General features: G+C 35.5%; 1 protein-coding gene across 1 annotated transcript; it reads right to left on the minus strand.

Moving 5' to 3' along the window:
* Nucleotides 1-611: 611 nt before the first annotated feature.
* Nucleotides 612-11519, minus strand: LOC117406460 (T-cell receptor-associated transmembrane adapter 1-like). The gene is made up of 6 exons (XM_034010505.3): nt 11431-11519; nt 9038-9142; nt 8605-8641; nt 6395-6459; nt 4624-4700; nt 612-1831 (listed from the first exon to the last, which is right to left on the minus strand). Exons 1-6 carry the CDS (start codon nt 11435-11437, stop codon nt 1583-1585), a joined length of 540 nt encoding a protein of 179 aa, XP_033866396.3. The 5' UTR covers nt 11438-11519; the 3' UTR covers nt 612-1582.
* Nucleotides 11520-17170: the final 5651 nt, after the last annotated feature.

Raw genomic sequence — 17170 nt, forward strand, 5'->3', positions numbered from 1 at the left:
TAAAACATGTTAAATAACATGCCTCAAATTTTTCTTCACATTGTAACATCGTGACAATTTTTTGCTTATAACTTTAAAGTCTGTTTCAAAGCTCTTTTTAAAAAGTCCACTCTAGTGCACTGATAGTGTAAGGATTATTGACCACACTGTCAAACGGGTAACACAGCAATAACGATCCAGGATGTGGTATGGAACAGAAACGCCAGAACACGTATGTTTTTATTTTTTAGTGTTCTTTAAAATCGCTCTTCCTGCAGTCATTCAGAGCAGTGTGGGAGGGGGAGCGTGACTATAACTAAAGGGGCAGTTCTGCAAAAAATAAAAAAAATTCAAGTAGTCTAGCTAAGTACTAGAGTCCAAGTTCTTACCTTTCAAATGCGCTGTTGACGATCCTCTATGACTCGTAGAACCGGAGAAATCTTTGAAGTGGCTAGAGTCAGTAAAACTGCAGTGAACAGAGCAGAAATGGCGGCTTCCACATATGGGGAGCCAAGTGTGTGTGTGTGTGTGTATATATATATATATATATATATATATATATATATATATATATAATATAAGGCAGTAATATTTTTTGACCGATTTATTTGTTAGAAATGTTAGCTAAATGTTGACTCGCCAAGTGTAAAAAAAAAAAAAAAAATTCACGGATTTGTTTGTCAGAAACTATGATTTATAGACCGATTTTAAATGTTGAATTTGCCATACACGTTTTCAATATTTATAAATTATATCTGAAAGTACACATTTCAAAACTTGTGTTTAATTAACATTTATGTATTTAGCTAAATCTGGACTTTGTAGTTAAATCTAGGAAAACTACGCAATTTAGATTAAATCCGGAAAACACAAACAAACAAAAAAAAAAAAAAACACCTGTTAAAATATAGTTAAGTAACGTTTTAATGTGTGCCAGCGGGGGAAGGGGGCTGTGCAACAAAACGTATGCTAAGAAAAGGGGACGGCATGCCAAACGTTTGCACACCGCTGATCGAAGACAGATCTCAAACCTCAGTGCACTACAGTGGCCTTTTAAAAAAACAGCTTTGAAATAAAGTTAGAAGTGTAAAAGGTTGTGAGGATGTTAACAATGAAAAGAAAATGACAGGTACACTATTTAAACAGTTGCAGCAACATGTGGGGACGTGTAACGCTATATTTTTTGGAACCTCGCTACTTACTCTTTAATTTTGGTATAGCTAACATATTAATTTAAAAAAAACCTTTTAAATTAATTAAAAAAAACTTCCATTCGCTAGGTCACACGTGTAGCAAGCACGTATTTTTTTTTTTTAAAAGAAGATAAGCACAATACAAGTTAAAGAAAGCTCTGTGTGCATTTCACCGGGAGAGTGACCTTGTCCTCACCCATTTAACATTGTATTATCTTTTTACCAACCAGCTGATTCACTCAAAACTAAACAGTTGTAGCAGCACGTGGGGATGTGTAACACTATGTTTTTTGGAACCCTGCTACTGTTTAAGTGCAATATAATTCTAAAATTGTAGCGAAAGTACAGTACATCTTAAATTTGATAAAAGTATGAAAGCTGTGAGGAGTTAGAAAGCAGTCTTCTGTTGCCTAGTACCTATTTGTATTAATCATACTCAAAAGCAAAGAGGGATCCTCGTGAATGGCTTCATCCCCATTTCCAGCTGCCAGCTGCTGGCTGTTCAGGTACATGCTGTTTGTTCTAGAAGGCATTTTCCCCTCCTCCATGTCTGTATCCAAAAACTCCACTGAGTTGTTCTTCTTTTTTCTGTGCTTTCTGTGCTGCTTCTGTGCTGATAACTCAAGAGATGCATAGCACATACTGTGTTCATCTGCTGCCTGCAGACACAAGCAATTGATATCATTAGTACTGGAGGGCTACAATGACCAGCTAAAAACTTCATGTAATGCCAATCCACTAAAACAAACTTCCTGTGTCCAGACTAATACCAAAATTAGATTGGTTCTGTCAAGAGCAATCTCACATTTATTGAGTTTATGCACTTTTTATTTAATCTAAGGAGTTTGTGGCAAAAACAATATTATTATTATTATTATTATTATTATTATTATTATTAATAAGCATTATCAACTTTTTTTTATATATTTAACATTAGTATATTTCTTTTATAGGGTTATCACAGGATATACGGGTGATAGACCATTATAGAATCAATTTGTCTGTCCAGACTTCGCTCGCTCTCACTCACTCACACACTGTGCTGAAGAGTTTGATCATCGTGTTTACACGACGGCTGTCAAATCTATTTTTAAAACCATCTGGCACTCCACTGCGCATATATACACATTTAGACCTTTGTGGTTTGTGGTTACAAGTCCAGGCCTGTCAGATCAAGCATTTCAAAAACTAGCTTTAGTGACCATGATTATGAGGTGCTAATACCTTTGTAACATGTTTGTGTTTGGTAGTCTTATCAAGATTGTGACGTAGCACACACACATTCCTCATGATATAGGAAGTGAGGGGCCAAAACATAATACGACTAAAAAGGATGGGTAAATCGCTTTCTTATGCTTAAAAGCTGCAGAAATGTAATAAAAACCAAGTTGTTTTTGCATGGCAATAAGGCTGAAAGCTGTACCATATGTTCATGAGACTTCAGCAGTAAAGATAATGTGTGTGACGTAGCCTTGCACAACTTTCCTACTATAACTAAAGAACGTATCGAACAATTCTTTATTATCAATTAAGACTTGCTGAAAGTAGCCCTGGCAAGATTTTTTGACCAAATTGAAATAATAATAATAATACAGTAATCCGTCGTGTATCCGACTTACTCTTTTTTTGCATATGCAAAGAGTCAGATAAATGAATCCTGTTTTAAATACCATTATACACTTTGAGATCTACAATCTCTGAACTGAAATTGTCTGTTCATTAATAAACTAACGTTGCTGAAGAGCTTGATCATGGTGGATAAACGGTTAGCGGAAAGGTGATGTGTGGATGCACGACAGATTGCTGTAATACAAAGGGTTTAGAGATCTCTTCATTCAGTAGATTTGTTTTTTATGTGATTTATTCACGTTTCAATTATTGCAATTTGCAGGTGACTTTAAATGACAGTGCTTTATAATTGAGCTGTTTTATAAAAATACTGAAGCTACTACAAAGTAATAAAAAAAACTTAACCCTTTGAAAAATAATAAGAATGAAGCCTTTTGCAAAGCACATTTGGTGATCGGATAGCTGATTGCTTTAAGCTTAGACTTTTCATTCCCTTAGCAGTAAGGTAAGATGCAATGAATGTTATACATATTAGTCTTAAGTAGCATCTGTCATGGGTATGTACGAAGAACAAAACAAAAGGCAAGTTTGTACCCCAAAATGGGAATTTGTGCCAGTGGTCTTCTACATTATAGCTGCGGGCTACTGATCTCAACAGCAGACTTTAGCGACCGTGTACAAGAGCTGAAGTAAGATCACTTCAACAAGAATGAAAACTGAAAAAAGCCCTGTTGGTTCCACAAATTTATTCAAAAAGAAAAATATGGGGCTTATGTAGTGAGAAATGTGGGTGAGTAGGGTAGCCTACTGCAGATTTACTACCAGTGTTTTGAAAGTGTATGTACTGTACTAAAATATATAAAATTTTTAGCTGTTCGTAGACCACCATAAGGATCAGAATTGCTAAAGCTACCCTTTTGTAGGTAACCGTATGTATGTATGTATGTATGTATGTATGTGCAGTCAAATGTTTAGCAAATAATGCATGGCTAGTAAGCGCTCTCTTATGGAACATTGGTATTGTTGTATGCTTTTTTTTTTTTTTTTTTGGTCACCTAATGAGGCAGGCTGCACTTGCGGTTCTTCACCACAAGCTAAACACTTCTCATAAACCCTGTTTAAGAAAGCTGCACGGTATCAGGAGTCGCACAAGGCCAAATTGGATTGCTGATGGGCACATTTTAAATATACCCTCCCGTATTTTATTATTAATGGGTAATTTGCATTTGGAAGGAGAATTTCTTTCCTTAAAAGAAAACTACAGTAAACCCAAATTGCTGGAAAGGTACTACCAAACTAGCGCGCCAAGGATGTGACTCATTTTTATTGCATGTAAACCACGTCAAAGAGGCAAAGGATTGGACAGACAGAGACACCCTTATATGGTGGTCTTCTAAGCAGGTAATGTTAAGGCATCTTTGGTGAGGCCTGTGCTGTTCTTTTTATCCTCTGAACTATTGTCTCCAGCGCCATCAATCTAGCATGTTTCACTGCACTAAACACATTTTAAATGAGCCTTGTAATGGCCAAGTATTTTTGTATGAAGAAAACCTACCACACCCGTTCATTGTACCAAACACAAAGTTCAAGATCTGGTCAGCAACACTTTGTGTTGTATGTACAATCATTTATGCATTAAATTAGGATAAAGACAATGATATGGTGTGCAATGGCCTTTAGGAAAGGAAATCCCCACCAATTTGTAAATAGAATGATAAAAGATAAATAAACTTAATTTGCTTGTGTAGTGTGGGCCCCTGGACATTCATGACAATTCTATGCAGCACTTGCAGTTATATATTTGTTTAGTGTCCCCTTTATAATTGTTGTGGTACTAATTGAAGATTATTCATTTTAAATTTTATATACAAATAAAAGGTACCTTTCGTTCTCTTTGAACTCGCACTGGAGCCTTTATGTTCATTTGTTCGTAACAAACTTCGGGAACTTCTTCAACTTCTTAAATGAGAAATGCAAACACACATTACCATTTTCAAAAACTTGAATTCAAAATGCATAATGTGTCTAAGAAATGAAGACATATAGCAAACCTGTTGTGGTTGTTCATGAGCCAGGGGCTCGTTTCTATATACCGTACCAATTCAATGTCAAGTATGACGTTGGGAGCAAGTAGAGTTTCTACATAAAGTGGATCACGCTGCTTGCTCATATTACTTCTCGTATTACCTGTCCTATAAATACCACAGGTAGATCACTCTGCTCTAAATCATTCTATGTGTTTAGATATATGCAGAGGCTGTTACTGTGGCTGATACAGTGTTGTCCTTATTAATTTCTGCTTCTTCTAGCAGTATCTGAAAGATGATGTAATGCTTTTTTTGCTGTTTGGGTAGATTCCATTGCTATTTTCATGTCCACTTTGTATCCTAACACAATCCACGATTTCTGTTTATAATTAAGTCTCATTATACATTGCTTTTAAATATCTCATATGTTCTAAATATTAAATTAGCCTTGCTCAACAAATTGAACACAATACTGTTTACGGTGCAGTTAGTTCCAAACATGTGAATTACATGGGAAGTTGTAATTACACATACAGTAGCCTACATGGTAGTTAGAAACTGGGATGTCTCTTGCACGATTACACGGAAGTGATTTCCAAGACCATTCTAAGTACACATTTTCCTTGTGTTGCGTGGTTAATGCTTTTTCAGATATATGGCATGTACAATGGGATTGCTTTAGCTAGCCTACCTGACACAAATTACGATTTGACTGAAATCTAGGAGCAGGCGATAATTGATTCATAATCCCTGGTGGTAGAAAGAGCTATCGTATTTGCACTTCTGATCTCACTATATGGAATAGAGCACCAGAGCTGTCCAAAAAATTGGCAGAAGAGCCATACCATTAACCTGCCAGTTCTAAACAAAATGTCAGTAACGGGGGGAAAAAACAGTCATCTAAAATACGTTTAGTTTACTTAAATGAAAAATCTGAATACAGTTAATAGTAGCAATACATTTGAATACAAAGATGTTTGCATTCATTAAACCTGTCTATTTGTGCTGTTTTCTGTCTGTTTTTACTTCTACCAAAAAAGACAAATTGTCCTTGAACTTTGTTAAAACCTATTACCAGCCTTGATGTGTCACTTCTAAATCAAGACCCATGGTGTGGAACCAATTGAACAGTAAAACCTGTCCAATCTGGCATCATTTGGGACTGTGCTGGATTACTGTAAAAAAAATACAGTACCTAAAAAATAAACTGACAAAACTATTTCAATGTTTATTACTGCTCATACACAGTATAATAAACACATTAATACCTGTTATTAGCACAAGCCTGTGTTTATACCATTCCCATAGAAAGATGTTCTAGTTTGTACTGTGCATGCATGCAGGATTCAGGCACTTTCCACTGGCATTCAGGTTTTCCCCTGTTGCTATAAGGAGGCCTATTCAATTTTCAGAATGTCTGAAATGGTTTGCCTTGCGATTTTTTTTGAATTTTTCACTTACAGTATTTTTTGTTTGTATTTTGGTAAACTCAGCTTTAAACAGTCCTGCACTATGTTATCAAAAGTAACTAATATTTAAGCGTTAAAATGATATATATATATATATATATATATATATATATATATATATATATATATATATATACATATATATTAGTACTCTTACCTACAACTTCAGGATTAATATTCCCATAAATGGGATTTTCATCAATATACTCTGGCTCCGAAAAGCTGCAAAAAATATTGACATTTGTTAGATTGAGACATCATTTTTTTTACCAAATCAAATATTGTTGTTCATAAAACAGCAATTTTCATTACACAATATAGTTTCACCCCCTCTGAAACCCACTTTCTGCTTTGTCACTTTGAGTACATGCTCTGCTGAACTTGCGGCAGTGATGTACTGTATTCAAGCCCTGTTAGAACTCACAAAGCAAAACAGAATAGCTTATGTCTATACTTCTATCACAAAGAAACACCAACAGAGCATATCAACAATGCCTTATAAGGTAACAGACTTCTTTGTAGTATTTTAAAAACATGTATGTAAAACTGTATGAGACACAACTACACACAAATGCATTTAGAACCTTCACTAACTAGTCGAATAGCCTCCAAAATGTAACCATTTTTAAAACATTTTGTAACCCTTTTGCATTTAAGGTGGACCATTATTTGATTGTACATTAAATTTGAATATTTCATCTTTGTCCTTTATGGATAATCAAGGGAATGACATAAAAATAATAAAAGAAAGTCAGTTCTTAATATCTAGCCTCATACAACATTAAGAGTTTTAGCATTTAATATGCATTCAACCCTACAGAGTGATTTTTTGTTCATTTTGGAAATTATCTAACTTTTCCAAAGTAGGCCGCATTTCTAAGCAGATGCAGAGCTTGCTCTAGAAATGTAATTTCAAATGCCAAAGTGTTATATTAAACAAAGAATGTTTGAATACATAATACTCCTGTTGTATAAACAATACTCTCATAGGGGCGTCTCAGTTACCTGTCCTTCCTCATTCGTGGAGTAATCTCAGGACTTCATGAACGTGCTTGGAGTATCCATTATTTATTCTTATGCATTCTTAAAGCATATATTTTGTGACTAAAAAGCAAAGTGTAACATTTCACAAAGCGTGAAAATAAAACAAGGTACCTCGTCCATTTCTTAAAGACCATCATTGAGGCAATACATGCCCTTTGTTTTCATGTTGTCAATACTGAATTTGATTCAATCAATTGTAATTCAACACCATTTGTTTAAATAAATAAATGATTTGCAATGAAAATCACAGGCAAGCTTCTCAGTTAGTCTTCCCTGGATCCAGCTCACGTTAAAGATGGTTTTGTGTGTCAGCTTGATACTTGTGCGCCCTGGTTAAGGTGTTCGCTATGGGAACAAGGTTACTTGTTCTCTCCAAACCTCTGCGTGAGCATTGGCACACCCTGCCTATGCTCAACTGAAGAAAGCATTTCACAGCATATGCAGGGCAGAGCCACTCTAATAGGGCAGAGCCAAATGTGGTTTTCAAGTTATTCTTGTAAATATAAAAAAGCTCTGTCAGCCAACTTAAATACACTAAATTATTATTATTTATTTATTTATTTATTTCTTAGCAGACACCTTTATCCAGGGCGACTTACAGTCGTAAACAAAAATACATTTCAAGAATCACAGTACAAGTATTAATACAATTAAGAGCAAGATAAAATACAAAATGGAAACTACTGTAAGATTAACCCATTAAATAAAAGGTTACATATTGTAGTGGCTATTCCTGAATATGACAATAGAACACAGCTTTAAATGACTGGCAACAGGTTTTCTTTTATAGAGTTAGCATGGAATGCTGCAAACCTTATCTTGTTCCTATTCTATCAGAGGGCTGACTGTACAAAAAGAGCAGAAAAAGCAATGGCCTTTCTGAATGACCTAGTAGTGATAACTAATAATAATACTAATAATAATAATGATGATTTTAGGGTTAAACCTTGATTTCTACGACTTGAATGGAATTTTTAATATAGGGCTAAATTGGATTTTAAAAAAATTATTGAGAAATATAAAAGGTATTTGGGAGGAGACGTAAAACCAAGGTCCTATTGTAAGTGACTCTGCAGCAACAGTTGTGATGCATAGTGCACCCCCTCGTCTCTGTAAGACGCTTTGGATAAAAGAGTCTGCTAAATGATTAATAATAATAATAATAATAATAATAATAATAATAATAATAATAATAATAATAATGAAGTATTTTCAAATGTGAAGCATGTGATTTTTGTATTATAAATTCCCACACGTGAATGTGCAGAATTAAATAAAATAATGATGAACTCATTTATGTTGAAAGTATATAACATGCCATACCTTGGTTCACAATCTCTGTATGTTATTGGCTGTTTTTCTGCAATGTTAAGAAAAAAGGATAAGTTACTGTAAAAAAAAATGGCACAGTAGGGTTGTATGACGTAAACCAATATTATTGAAAATTATGATTTTAACAGTGTTTTTTGTCACTTGTTGACATAGGTACCAAAATAAAATAAATACATTTTAATAGTACACTACACTTGTCATATATCCGGTAACAGTAATAACATTTCTGAAAATTGTACTAAATGTCATGTTCGCTTTTTTATTTTGCGATTTAACAAATGGATACTTTCTTATTTTAAGATTTCCTTTTTATTTAGTTTCATGAGGTAAAAAATACATTATAGTGACATCTCATCACTACATTTATTTTTATACTGTACATTAATAAAATGCTGTATTTTTCAGCTATACAAAAAGTCCTCACCTTTTTTCCGTCTTGCATTGTAGGTAAGGAGATGAATACATATGGATATGATCAAAGCTATAACCGTGAGAGACACAATTACCCAAGGAATGTTACAGCTGCTAGCTTAAAAAAAAAAAGTTAAAATTAATATATTTAATGAAATTATTCTAGTAGCTTTTAAGTTCTCAAACTGGACCCCTGGGTGTCTCCTGAAGGGTGCAAAATAAATTCTAGAAACTTCTCTTTCATAAAACAACAACATATACAGCAGATATTGTGGACTTTGGGATCTAGAGCAATTGCAGACAAAACCGCTACAATGCAGTACAGATTTTCTTTCTTTCTTTCTTGTTTGCGAATGTACTTTTCCTGTTTTCAGTTGAGGGTCACTATAAAAAAAAAAAAATAAAATAAAAAAAATCTTTGAGAGCCTCGGTTTTAAGTTTGCAATAATTTAACCAACTGAACAGCATCAGCAAATTGCTTTGTCTGTAGTGCTTGTTGTGACTCCCCAGGTTCAGGATCACACCTAGCCTTTAGAATTCCCTACCACCTTAAAAATCACACTTAAATTATTATTATTTTTTATGCATTGTTTATATATTGCCCAAAGGCAGGGTATTAGGCTTTTATCTAGCTGGTTAACAATTTGTATTGTTTTTAGAAATGTAATGCTAATATTTATATAAAACATTTCTGTTAAGCGTTTTGATAGGACCGCTGCACGTCTACTGAAATGCGCTACATAAGGGCAACGCTGATGTTGTTGTAGATGTAAGATTGGCTTGTAGAAGTAAAATATGAGCATGCGTTGCATAACAATGTAACTACATATTAACTAGTTATTCATTAGTACATTGGAATTAGTATAAACATCATTACATGATATATCACACTACCACAAAGCTAACATGAATTCATAATGAACAGACCAGGGTGGTTGAAAGCAACAGGGCTCCATTTTTGAATGTCATTAACTGATGTTGATTTCTAATGGATCAATGGTACATAACTGGGGATGAAATGTCATTAAGAAGTGGCATTTTGGAGAGTATGACCAAGTTTGGTATATCTAAAAATAACTTGGCCGTATTCTTCAGAGCACTTTGACAATTAAATAAAAGTGAAAATAAAATGTTACATGGGTATTGTGACCTGCCACAGCAGTGAAAGGTTCAATGCAAAAGTTACCAACATTTGCAAACAAACAGCATCCATTACTAGTTTTAATAATCTTTAAGAAATCAAAGAAATATGTATCTTGTCAGCTACTTAAAGAATTATGTTCAAAGCTAAAATATACATTGAAATGAAGATATGGTACACAGTTCATGCTATGCAAAATTCATGTGGTAACCCCCATCCCAGAGAAATACAAAATAAATCCAGGCCTTTTTAGTCAAGTTTAACTTAAAATAAACCCATGTTTTTTTCAAACGATCTAAACAAAATGTATGTTTAAGTCTTTCTGTATTTCGGTTGAAAAAATCATGGCTTACAACAAATGTGCAATTCACTTTTGCTTTTTAAAGGTTAAAGGCCTTATCAAGATTGAGATTGTTGAAACGCACATTTTCCATTTCATGGACTAGGGTTTGCACTGTACAAAATCTGCCTACTTTATGAAAAAGTGTTACGCTTATATTTATATCATCCTACAATAATTCATATAATGTGTTTCATTAAATTACATTTTTTGACAGCGATATTACATGCAGTGATAGTAAAGAAAATTTGAATTTGGGAAAATTGGCCAGCCTTAATGTCCAGTGTGCATTGTGGCATATACATGGAAAGAAAATGGAATTGGGTCACCCCCAAAGAAGCACTTTTGTATTTGGGTGCTGTTGGAAACCTTCCCCCAAAAAGGCCATGTACAGCTGTAATGTGAGTCCTATTCATTAAATGTTATTGGTAAAGTCCCAGTAGGCCTATTCTTAATTGCAGAAACTCTTTAAAATACATTTGAGGAGCCCTTTTAAAACAATCACTATTTTATTAAAAGTGCAAGTCAAAGTTGTTGGGCTGTATAACAATACACTAGAGTACCCATTTCTTCATAAATAACAAATCCCTACCTTAAGTAAAAATATGTTATTTCTGTACTCCTGCTAGTTTGACGTACTGTATTTTAAACATAAGCTGCCAACATAATTACATTAGCTTTATTTCTATTATTTACAAATGTACACCTATAAACTTAATGTATAGAAGATAAAGAGCATTATTGGAACCCAATTACAAACGACAACCAAAATAAAGTAATACAAACTTGATGAACAATCAAAGGTTTACATCGGCTGAACGGCAGAACATCTGAATCGTAAATTTCTGTTACCCCAAAAGTAAAAACAGTTGAAATTATACATTTTATAACAAAAAACTGCAACATACAAATGAATTATATTTACCTGTCATTGTAGATAGCAAAAAGAAAATGCCTTTTTATCAGAACTAAAAATGTGTGTTCTCCATCAATACCTGTTCTGTTCTATTTGTATTCCTTCACTGCCTTTTTTTTTCTGTTACAAACAGGAAATGTGGTGAGATGTCAGGGTCTGTCTCTCTTTGCAGTCTTCTGTGCAGTATGTATTGAACTGTGTTGCACATCTGAAAAAAGCTAAACAACCAACTATTTTAGTTTTTATCAAACACAAAGCTGAAGAAGCTTGTTTGTGTTGTTTATAGCGCAGCGAATGTATAAATATGTATACTAATCTACTGCAATTCAGTACATTGGTGTACAGCTACTGACAAAAGTGTTGCACCGCCCTATAGCATTAATTCATTTTGCTTCATAAAGTCGAATGAAACTTGCAGAATAATGTTACTTTAACATATTGAATTACCCGCTTTGTAGTTTTCCATATACTTAACGGAAAACTGATAAATGAAAAATGTAACATTTCGAAATCTAACACGAAATACTGCATTACTATTGCGGCTTCCGGTAGACTTTTGCAATATCATTTTGTAGTTTCTTTGATTACGTTATATCAAATAAAAGATCTAAATTATGTTCAATCCTAAAATTCTAGGTTATACAAAGCTTTTGGCCACAGCTGTAAATTAATACAATTTACCAAGGTTATAAAAACCCCTATAACCACACCCTTAACAATACCTGTTTTAAGTGTATTTGTTTGTTTGTAAAGGTGCATACAATTACAACCCCATTTAAATGATTTACAAAGCAGCATTTACATCCACCTCCGTTTTAGATCGATGAAATAGGACCCAGTTGTTCTTTGTTCACAAATTAAGATTATGCAACATAAAAAAGAACATGGCCCTTCTCTTTAAGGTGTCAGTTATCTTTAATTCGAGAACGTATTTCCTCAAACTACAATTGAAAGAATAAAATAGACTGCTTACAGAAATATAAACGAAGGGTTATGTGCAAGTTAATGCCAAAAAATAACATAAGCTCTGTATCTTCTGCATGGATTTGTATATCCAGTTTAAGTAATTGTTTATTTTCTCATTAACTGTGTCACGGTTACTTTTAATAGTTAAGGATTGTGGCTAAAAAGAAGATATTGCAGCAGTTACATACAGGTAGGTTTTTTAAAACATGTCTATTATGTTGCCAGGTAATGAAACTGATTTCTTCCCCCGGTTTTCTAAACAGTTACACAGTTAATTGAGCTTTAAAGCAATTCAAGCTGGGCAATGATTAAACAAAGTAACTTTCCTTGTATTGCTATAAGAAATATTGATCATATTTCTTGAGTAAAATGTTTGTACCTTATATATAATAGTGTGGAGAGATTAGAGAACGAGAGAGGAGAAAACGAGAGAAAGCGTGAATTGAAAAGAAACTGTGTTTTGGTTGGGGTAAACAAGCTTAGTCTGTCTCCATTTAGACATGGACTGTATTCTGTTTAGTTTAGGACTTTGGTAAGAGTTTTTTTTTTTTTTGTTTGTATTGTTTTGTGTTCATGACAAATAAACACACGCAACAGCGTTTTCATTTATCCATGGTGTACTGTATTTATTATTTACCAGAGAAGTGTTTGTGAGGGCTGCCACCTTGATAATAAAGAATAAGGAACGGCTTCATCACTAACATATATATATATATATATTAGTGTAACACAGCAGGGAGGGGGTTAATCCTCCCTGCCTGAAAAAAAAAAAAACATGTGCGAATGCACATGTGGTTTAGTTTAATTGTTTTATTGTTTAATTATCCCCTGCACCTGGGTAGTATTGTTAAATTAGAACCAGGTGCAGGGTTTTTAAAGAGGGCAGTCAATTTGCTCAAGGCTGCTGAATAGAAGGAGGCAGAAGAGGTGCTCTGCTTCCGAGCAGTCGGAAGGAAAGTGTGTGAAGTGTAAACCTGTGTGGTTGTGTTAAAGCTTTTTGTTTTGTTACAGGTAAACGGCTTAGCCGTCCTGTTATAGGTTAGGTTTCTGTGTGTCTAGTTAGTGCTCGTATAGAGCTAGGTGTTTATTTTTGTTTTTGTGTGATTTCTGTGTCTTGGGTCGGTGTTTTAAAGGGGCAACGAACCCGAGTGAGTTGCAGCTCGGTTACAATATATATATATATATATATACAATTATACTTATGCACAAAAGAAACGCAACACTCAAGTCTAATGGATTTATTCAAATATTTTAAACATACAGTAGATAGCAAACAAAATCACAGAAAATGGGGAAAATGAAATGCAGGTCAAAGAAGTTTTTAGTATGAAGTTTTTAGTATGAAATGTGAAACACTGTCAAAAAGAAAACATTACAAAGTTAGTATCTGGCATGCTGTCCCTGAGCATTACCACAATCCTGGCAGCGTTGATGCATAGACCTGATCAGCCTTTGGATAGACTGTTGTGGGATATTCCACCATTCTTCCTGTGTAGCTGCAGCCCGCTGGCTGGTCGTGGTTGTCTCATGTGGATGGCACTGGCGATTTGGTCCCAGAGATGTTCTATTGGACTCGGATCAGGAGAAAAAGCTGGCCATGGCAAGACCTTGACATTGTTATCTTGAAGTCGTACAATTGTAATCCTAGCACTGTGTGGTCTTGCATTGTCCTGCTGGAAAATCGACACTTCCAGATTGGCTTGCAGGAACGGAAAAACTGTTGCCTCAAGGACTTTGTCAATGTATCGCTGAGCAGTAAGGTTTCCCTCAATCTGCACCAAAGGCGTTCTTGTGTTATAGGAGATTCCTCCCCACATCATCACACTTACATCGACCCACCGGTTGGTTTGAACAAAGCAACAGTCAGCATAATGGTTCTGGGCCGATGTGATGTCCCTCTGCCTTCCAGGACGTGGCCTGTCCTTTACAGAACCGGTTTCCTGGTTTGTCTGGACTAGTCTGCTAATTGTTGAAGCAGAACATCTCATTCTCCGGGCAACTTCTCTCTCAGACAGGCTGCCTTCAATCATGTCGATATCAACCAGGCGCTCTTCATTACTCAAGCGGGGTGTGGTCGTATCTTTCACTGTTCTTGCGTTAATTAAAATCATGTCTTTTCGAATGCCTATTTATACAGATTCTTAATCAACTCATTTTGGCAATTTTATCTCCACTCAAATACCAAACACTGAGCACCTGTCGTTTTTATGAGCTCTGTCTTTTGTTATCCCAAGAAACAATACTACTCAACAATCAACAAACCTATCTGCTCACTATTTAAAATGTAAATAACATTATATATGTGCCCAATGATCTATTGCTGTAAAACTTATATTGTTGCGTTTTCATTGTGCATCAGTATATGTATGTATCTATCTATCTATCGGATGAATTGAACCAAAAAAATGACCGAACACAAAACAGAAGAATTTTTTTTTATTACTCAAATATTATTTAATTGTAACCTTGCATGTGATTCAGAGGACAGGAGCTGGGGCTCCTCCCCCGTTCTGTCCCGCCAGTTATATCTGTCAATCTCTATTTAAACCCTAAGTCATGCCTTTATTCTGTGTCTTGCTTTTTTCATTTGCTTATCTCTGTTCATGTATCGCTACACAGCTGACAAATCTACCCTCGACACCACTGGACCCACAGCCCTGCAGACTCCAACTCAATCTAAGATTATCAATTTTAGATTTTAAAAAATTTGCTACTCACTCGCCGCACTTTCTTTCTCTTCAGAATCCGAATTCTCAAATGCGCTTACTAAAGCTTAGACAACAAATACTTAGTTATACATATTTTCATTACATCTTTGGCCTTCGGTCTACCCTTTGAGGTACATCTGCCTATAATTTAGGCACAGTTTGCTGTTAGTGGAGAGGCTGACTGTAGGGAAGCCATGGGCAGGGTAGCTGCCCTCCCCTTAAATGAAGCAGAAAGTGATGAGATTAGTTTTTAATTTCCCCATCAAAATATATGAATTACATATGATATTTAAATTTAAAGAGTTTGCATGTTATCAAGCTTCCTGTATTTCGTTGGTTCCCGGCGTCTCAATGGTCACTTGTGAATAATAACAACCGATCACCCGAACAGAGCTGAGTGGGTTGTTCACGTCCATCCTCATGAGTGAAATAAACACAGCACTTCTTCTTTTTTTTTTTTTTATTTATATAAATTTAGTCGTTGCCAATTATTTTTTATTATTTTCTCCCAATTTGGAATGGCCAATTATTTTATTACGCTCAGTTCACCGCTACCACCCCTGCGCTGACTCAGGAGGGCAAAGATGAACACACGCTGTCCACTGAAGCGTGTGCCGTCAGCCGACCGCTTTTTTTCACACTGCGGACTCACCATGCAGCCACCCAAGAGCTACAGCGTCGGAGGACAACGCAGCTCTCGGACAGCTTACAAGCAAATCCGCAGGCGCCCGGCCAGACTACAGGGGTCGCTGGTGCACGGTGAGCCGAGGACACCCTGGCCGACCTAACCCTCCCACCCCCCGGGCGGTGCTCGGCCAATTGAGCGCCGTCCCCTGGGAGCTCCCGTCCTCGGTCAGCAAAGGAATAGCCTGGACTCGAACTCGCAATGTCCAGACTATAGGGCGCATCCTGCACTCCACGCAAGCGCTTTTACTGGATGCGCCACTCGGGAGCCCCTACACAGCACTTCTTTAACATTCATAGAATATTCTGTTTATATAACAAATGCAATGCATAGAAAAGAGCGTATGTTTAAACCTAAATTTAAAAGCTGAAACGGCCTAATTTGGCCATGCAATTCGCCCCGGTCATTCTGCCGTTGGATTTGAATTAATGGAAAGAATGTTTTAATACTGGATGGACTCCTCAGAATTTCAGGTTCCATAGCGCAGTCATACCTCCAGTTCTGTGAAGTCAGGGGATAATGAGAATTGAGACACACACGGTCAGGTATACTTCAACAATTGGGGGTTCCCAAAAGAACTCCATGAACTAACCCAAGGAACTCCGTACACATTTATTACCTGTAACGTGCCACAATTACGTTACCATCCCCATTCATTTACCTAGTTAAGTAGTAGCATGGTCAGTCAGCTAAATGATTTATTCATTATCTGAAATTACAGCTTGAAAATACTTTCAAAGGAGGAAACTTTTTTTTTAAATGAAGCAAGACTTTTGCTACAGCTAGACCAGAAACCTATTTTAACCTATGGTTGAAATGGAAAACAGGCATGCTACAGCTACAGCTGTCCTTCTTTCACTTCTAAATCAGAAGAACCATATTGTGGAGCTCAGTGTGCTACAATATAGCCCAAGATACATCATTAAACAGTCCTGTTTATTATGAGAGCCTCTTGAATTCTTACAGTATTTATACACATGCAAATTGTATCACTTCCATACATGTCTTACTTTAACAAGAGGGACCAAATCTGATACAAATATTATTTTTTGTAGGCACAGTAGTTAAAATAATGAAACATGCAAATGTAAAGCACTCCAGCTTTCACATTTAAGTAGTCTTGGTGGCTGTTTTCGTTGTTGTCAGTTACTGTCGCTTCACAGTGACATGCGTACTTAGATAGCCGTAATAGTTTCCATTGATGTGCGGTTAATTATATCCTCTGATATGTATCACCATCGCTCACATCTATCACTGGTAAGCTTTAATAAAGAATACAGGCCTGTATTTTGAGCCACACAAATGAAAATTAAACAGGTTTATGATTTGTTTTTATTGTAATTTTATTTAAACTGCCTAAAAGGAATTGTCTATGGTGGCAATTAAGTAC

The sequence above is a fragment of the Acipenser ruthenus genome, chromosome 9 (genome assembly GCF_902713425.1).
Source record: "Acipenser ruthenus chromosome 9, fAciRut3.2 maternal haplotype, whole genome shotgun sequence".
NCBI lineage: Eukaryota > Metazoa > Chordata > Actinopteri > Acipenseriformes > Acipenseridae > Acipenser > Acipenser ruthenus.

What these genes read in the sequence shown, in the direction of transcription:
- LOC117406460 (XM_034010505.3), bottom strand. An exon ending in CAATGCAAGACGGAAAAAAG is followed by an intron (nt 8,642 to 9,037) that starts GTGAGGACTTTT and finishes TTAACATTGCAG; the next exon opens with AAAAACAGCCAATAACATAC. An exon ending in TACAGAGATTGTGAACCAAG is followed by an intron (nt 6,460 to 8,604) that starts GTATGGCATGTT and finishes TATTTTTTGCAG; the next exon opens with CTTTTCGGAGCCAGAGTATA.